The 6,883-nt window shown below is 45.3% G+C and overlaps 1 protein-coding gene across 2 annotated transcripts in view; it reads left to right on the top strand.

The window, feature by feature from the left end:
• Positions 1-660: 660 nt before the first annotated feature.
• Positions 661-6,883, top strand: part of TRAM2 (translocation associated membrane protein 2) — a 134,387-nt gene continuing 128,164 nt past the window's right edge. The window contains exon 1 of one of the 2 annotated variants that reach the window (XM_033939725.1): positions 661-1,010. In XM_033939725.1, coding sequence (XP_033795616.1) covers positions 891-1,010 — 120 coding nt within the window. In that variant the 5' untranslated portion in view covers positions 661-890. The remainder of the gene's footprint in view (positions 1,011-6,883) is intronic. The other variant, XM_033939724.1, reaches the window with a different exon arrangement.

Below are 6,883 nucleotides of genomic sequence, written 5' to 3'. Positions count from 1 at the left end.
AGATAAGACTCCCAAAAACCTCACCTGAGCTCTGGGAGAGCAATTCTGAATTGGAACGTAGATGACGTCACCAAAAGTGTGGCTGACTTATACTGCTTGTCCATGGAGAACAGGTGGATACAGCCCTCCTAGAAGCAAAGACCTGCTCTATCCTCTTTTGCTTAGTCCCACCTCCAGAGGTGGAGAACTGCAGGTCAGGGAGTCGGACAGGGCAAAGAGACAGACATATTAGGGCAGCATGGGGGCTTGCCTCATACCAAAACAAACAGGGCTACCAAAGAAAAATTACACTCTCGTCAAAGTGGTACTTTGACGATCCAGAGAATCTTATTTTTACCTAGGCCCCACAAACTCGATCTTTTGCTACTTTTGGCTCAGCCCTTAGTCTAAAAACATTTTTGCTCCAGCCTCCCCTCTGATCTGCCCCTCTTTACACCAGCAACCTTGCTCAGTTTCTCCTAAAACAAAACCGGCATAAATTCACTAAAATATGGAAATCCAACCACAACCCCCAAAATATTTCAAAAGAACAACAAAAAAGGCTACAGCTCCCACACCCGGCAGTCTTCACTTCCTATTAAGGTAAAAGGGTCGGTGCTTGCCCTCGTCGGGGTAGAGGCGGGAGCGGATCGCCCCTTAAAGGGTCCCCACCCTAAAACCAGACCAGATCTAGCAAAAGAGAAAAAAAATAGCCAGCAGCTCTTAGTAAAAGCATTGGTTATGGGCTGATCTGGCAGGAAAAGGGTTAAATTAGAGGCATGTACTGCTGCGCCTGCTCCAGGGCTGCAGAAGTTGGCTGAAGGAAGAAGCTGAAGTTTGAGCAGAGAACAGATCTAGTGTATACAGACAAGACCGGGGTTTTCCTGCACCGGGACAAGTCGGCCTGGGTCATGGCTTTCCGTAGGAGGACCAAAAGTTACCCACTTTTCAGCCAGGAGTTTGTCATCCACAATCACGCCGACATCGGCTTTTGCATCGTGGTGTGCATCCTCATCGGACTCATGTTCGAGGTGAGACTAGCTGTTTGCTCGCCTGTCCCTGCACCAGGCGTCTATTTGAGTTGGGATGAGGTCGGCATTCCCCCCTCCCCCATTCTCCAGGAAGTTGCTTCTTACCGTAAGTACTTGGATATGGCCGTCGGAGGAGTCCTGGCTCTGTGCTTCGGCAGATGGAGCAGCATAAACTTACGTTCGAGGGTATAAAAATTTGGAGGGGAGGAGGCTGGGTGCATCCGGAATGTTAAAACAATTATCACAGAAGTAGGAAAGGGGGGTATGGCTGAACTTGGTGTGACTCCCTTTGCATCCCATCATGAGTGGGAATGATACGTCAACCATGAAAGCAGAGTTTTGTAAAGTTCGCCTCCCATATTAGACGAGCTGAATAGGGCTGGCGTTGAGGGGTTGCAAACAAAATAATTGCCCAGGGCCTCCAGGAGCTACAAACTGCCCTTAGCTGGCCTGGAGCTGAAATCTGCAGGCGGGACTGTCCCTGAACTTGTACCCAAAAGTAGTTCTGCAACTGGAGAAGGGGGAGGGGGGTTAAGTTCTTTAAATGTGCAATTGTTAAAAGCCAGAAATCAAAGCCGAAAAGAGAGTGGGGGGAGGGGGCAGTGTTAGACAGGGGATAAAGGTCTGGCAGACATAACAAGTAATTGTAAAACTTCAGTTCATTTCCCTCCGTGGCCTGGTCTGACTTCCTTTCTCTAATTGCTTTTATTTGTGCAAATCAGAAAGGCTATTAATTGAAAAGGAAGTTCAGCAGTTGTTAGTCCTTCGTCCGTCCACAACCACCCCCCCTCCCCCCGAATAAAAACAAAATAGCCTTAACTCTCGAAATGTTCTGTTTTTTTCTCTTCCCCCCTCCCCTTTTCCCCTGCTTGTTGGGACCCCGCGGGAAGTGCCTCCTACTCTCCCTTGTTTCTTCTTCCCCCGACGTTCTGGCCGGCTGAGAGCCCTCCTGCAATCGGGGCTGAGCATTTGAGGAATTCGGCCTTTTGCTGAGCTCTGCGCCACTGTCCCGAGCCGCAGCTCATCAGGGCCCCCCTCCCCATCCCAACGTGAATTTTCACTGAAAAGGGTTCCTTGTTCTTCACCCCCCCCCCCTTAACTTCCAAACTTCCAGCCCAACGCCACGTTTCATACAGAAATGACCCTGTATCCAGCTGGGAGACGGGAAGGAAAATGTGTAGTCTCGTCACCCCTCCCCCAATTCCTCCTCCTAAATACAGACCTGAAAAAAAAGTCATTTCCTTAACGAGACTGAGTTTTTACATACTGCACAAAATCTGAAATAGGAGCCAGAAGAACCAGCTGAATCCGAGCTATAAATAAGAAATGGCATACAAAATATTGTGACCTGCTTGAAAATGTCGGGGTTTTTTTCAGGGGCAAAGGGTTATTAAATATAGATGATTCAATGCTTTTTGATATTCTGGTGAACTGAGATCTGTGCTACTTTATTTTTAGAAAGTGAAGGAGATTGTAGACAGAAGTTTTATAAGACAGTGAAAGATATGTTAATATGTTGTCCTTGGATGAAGTGGCATTTGTGACAAGTAGTGTGGAGTGGGTAATATTTGACTAACTGTTGGGTTTGAGTAACAGTCTTTAACTTATAACATATGCTACATCCCTTATTCAGCATAATCTTATACTTCTTGCAACACAAATTTGTTAGGAACTGGAGGCATTTAGGGCCGGATTCTGTATAGTATACCCAGTCTCAGCAGCCACCTAAGCGGCTTTTGAGAACCGCACATCGGCAACCTATATAGAGTCGCATCTGTCTTCATGGACAGATGCCTAACCACCCCGATTCTCTAGATGGCGTCCATGACACAGGTACCGGTTACAGAATTGTGTTGCCATTCAGCTAATTGCCACAAGGGAATCTCCCTGCGGCGCTCAGTTTAGGGTTGCTGCAGGAAACCCGTCTTCCCTGCAAAGTTGGCCGTTAAGAGGGATGCCCACTCCCTCCTGCAGCTAGCCCCCTCCCCCCCCCGAGACATCCCTGGGCAGAAAGGATGCCCACTCCCTCCTGCCGTGGGCCCCCATCATCCCCCAAACGCTCCCTGTACCTTTCTTTGATGGCTGGCAAGATAGATGCCCACTGCCTGCAGGCCCGCCTGCACAGAATGGCAGGCCTTCCCCTTTCTAGTGCATCCTGGAATGCACCAGGGAGGGGCCTTAGGCACCTGGGCCAATCGGAGTCTTAGGTCTCAGGTACGGGGGGGGGGGTGTTCGGGGAGGGTTGGCAGGGGATTCTTAAGGAAATTTGGGGGATGATGGGGCACTCCTGCCGCAGACATTTTTTTGGGGGTGGGTGCTTCAAGGGTTCAGGCAGAAAGGAGTGGGCATTCCTCCTGGAGGCTTAAGCTGAAGCTTAATGTACAACTCCTAAGGCAAGGGTAAAGCAAAGTTAAGATCTCAACTGCAGTAATTAAACAACACAGAGCTCATTTTCAAAAGAGAAAAATGTCTGAAAAATATTATAAAGCATCTGTTGAAATTTTCAAAACTGATTTGAGATGCCTTTCTCTGCAGTTTATCCAAATTTCAAAGGGGTGTGTTGGGGACGTGCTTTTGCGGGACTTGGGCATTCCTAAAGTTAGATGTTTTTCTGCCATAATGGAACAAAACCTAAAACTTTGGGGCAAAAATTAAGATAGTTTTGTCTAGACCTATTTTGAGCATGATTAAATTACAAAAAAGTGCCCTTAAACTCTCCAGTAATCAGATGATTACTGGAGAGTTTAAGGCAAAGTTAAGTTTCTAATATAATGTGGGGGGTTACAACCCTCCAACTCCCCCCCCCCCAACGCCAGCGCAATCAATATTAAGTAAAGTGGGGGGGTTCCCCACCAACACCCCCCGTTGGAGCCCTTTAAAAGAAGGCTTTTCTTCGGTGCGATGAAGTCCTGCGCTGAATTGTCCGCGCTCGTTTGTTGGCGCGCCTTTGTCCTCGTGTGCTTAAGACTATGAACCAACTTCTGCTCTCAACAAGAGCCCATGTTTCGCACAAAGGCTGTGTCAGGAGAATATCTGATATCGTTTCCAAACGCTCATTGTCCAGGGCCAACTGTATTAAAGATTTTTCCAATACAGTAAAGTTTGCTATGTTTTATATACCACTTTGCTCGGCGTTTAAACACACAATTTTGTGTCCAGTGACAGTGAGCGTTTGGAAGCGAGATTTGATATTCTCCTGACGCAGCCTTTGTGCGAAACAAGGTAATGCACGGGCTTTTGTTGAGAGCAGAGCTAGTTACAGAACTGTGGCATATTCTCTACACGTGTTGGATTTCATGGATGAAAGGCAGAGGGTTTGTGAGCCTTCCAGGACTTGAGAACATGACGATGGTTTTAAGATAAGAATTTTGACTTTTTTGCTAAAAATTCTCACAAATTTTGAAAATCTGTCCATTTCAGGCGGTCTAAATTTGATCATTATGTGAACTCAGTAGTTGACCTAAGGGTTTTTGCCCTCATTTGTAGGGAGGTGTTTGTGGGTTGTTGTTTTTTTTACCTTCTAAAGGTTAGTTTCCTTTAGTTTAATTGCCCTTGATTAATTCTCTGGTCACTCAATCAAAAAATTCAATCAGATTCGTTTGGCATGATTTACTTTTAGTAAAACCATGTTACCTCGGATCCTGTAACTGTGCACTCTTTAGTCAGGCTTTTTGGAGTCTAGATTGCTAACCTGTTAAACTGATACAGTGACCATTGATTCCTAATTCCTTTTATTCTTGATGCCCCTTTTTCTATCTTCCTGCTTTGCCTGGTATGACTATTGTAGGCTTTTCTATTTAATTTTGTAGTTATTTTCTTTTAAGTATATTTTTTTATAGTTTGTAAATTGTTTTGACCTACCATAGTAAAAGTAGTACAGCAAATATTAATAAAACCAAACCAACAAGTGGGGAAAGCATGCTCAGCTTTCCAAGGGGCCGATGCAGAGAGCTACTTTGAGCTTCACCACAAGGTTACCGCCAGACATTACTTGCTGATCAGTGCACACAGGAGAAGACATGGTCGCAAAGTGCATTGAAATGGATGCTAATAACACCATTAAGAAAGTGTGTGTGGGGGGGGGGAAGCTTTCCAAACGGAATCTCGCTAAAGCTCGCATGCCACCGCAAATATAACCTGAATTACTACCACATTCTCGGACAACAAAGATGCACCCACCTGCAAAGAAAAACTATTTCACTTCCAAGTATATCTATACTGAAAATGCTGCAATTTAAACCACCCTATGTCCACTAAGGGCTCCTTTTACGAAGGCGCGTTAGCGGTTTAACACGCGTAATAATGCGCGCTAAACTGCCGGTCGCGCTAGCTGCTACTGCCTCCTCTTGAGCAGGTGGGAGTTTTTCGGCTAGCGTGGGGGTTAGCGCGTGATGAAAAGTTGCGCGTGTTAAACCCGCTAATGCTCCTTCGTAAAAGGAGCCCTAAGTCTGTATTTGTAAGTCTGCATGTTATGTCTGTACTGTACTTGCTGTAATCTAAACCCCTTTGCTGTAAATGCTGTAAAGCAGGGGTGTCCAACCTTTTGGCTTCACTGGGCCACATTGGTCAAAAAAAATGTTTCTGGGGCTACTCTGCAGCAAGACGGTAAACATCTGGGAGCAGCAGAGGAAAACACTGCATCGTCCTTGACAGGGGCCGCACAAAATACTTCACTGGGCCGCAGGTTGGACACCCCTGCTTTAAAGTCTGTATGTCTCACTAAAAATTTGTCCTTCCTATACATACTATGAATGTACTCCTCTAACCCGTTCTGGACTCTTTTGGGAGGACACGGGTAAATAGATAAAAACATGATGGCAGATAAAGGCCAAATGGTCCATCCAGTCTGCCCACCCGCAATAACCGTTATCTCTTCTTCTCTCTAAGAGATCCCATGTGACTATCCCAGGTTTTCTTGAAATCAGAGACGGTCTCTGTCTCCACCACCTCTACTGGGAGACTGTTCCACGCATCTACCACTCTTTCTGTAAAAAAGGCTCAGGAGTAATCTAAGGAAATACTATCACCTCAACTTCATATGCCCTCTCATTCCTGAGCTTCCTTTCAAATGAAAGAAACTCGACTCATATTTGTTTTAAATTTACTACTTAGGAATTTCATTGTGTTCCTCTTAGTCCATGTATTTTTGGAAAGAGTAAACATAGTAACATAGTAAATCATGGCAGATAAAAAGACCTGTGTGGTTCATCCAGTCTGCTTAACAGATACGTTTATTAGTGTTTATTCAAGCTTATATGCCACTACTAATGACTGGAACAGTCATTAGTAGTGGAACAGTCAAATCTGAGCATTTACATTAGCTTTCCAATAGTGTCACAAATCATGGGCGTCTGTAGTGGTGTAACAAAACCGGAGCTAATTACATGGGTTGTTGACATGGTGTTACAATGCATCCTCCTGAACTAATCTCAAATCACATTCACTCTATGCCAGTGGTCTCAAACTCAAACCCTTTGCAGGGCCACATTTTGGATTTGTAGGTACTTGGAGGGCCGCAGAAAAAATAGTTAATGTCTTATTAAAGAAATGACAACTTTACACGAGGTAAAATCCGTTATAGTTTTTCACTTTCTGCATGTTGCACTGCTTTCAGCTGTGTATAACTGAAATTATCAGAAGCAATTAAGGAAAGATTTATAAACTATAGAGTTTTACGGTGATGAGACAAATGTGCGCCGACAATTCAGCGCAAGACTTCAGCGTGCCACAGGAAAAACTTATTTTAAAGGGCTCCGACGGGGTGTGTGTGTGGGGAATCCCCCCACTCTACTTAATAGGGATCGCGCTGCCGTGTAGGGGGTGTAACCCCCCACATTATACTGAAAACTTAACTTTTTCCCTAAAAAATAGGG

Source organism: Geotrypetes seraphini, chromosome 3 (genome assembly GCF_902459505.1).
Source record: "Geotrypetes seraphini chromosome 3, aGeoSer1.1, whole genome shotgun sequence".
NCBI lineage: Eukaryota > Metazoa > Chordata > Amphibia > Gymnophiona > Dermophiidae > Geotrypetes > Geotrypetes seraphini.
This window is presented reverse-complemented; position numbering and strand designations above follow the sequence as displayed.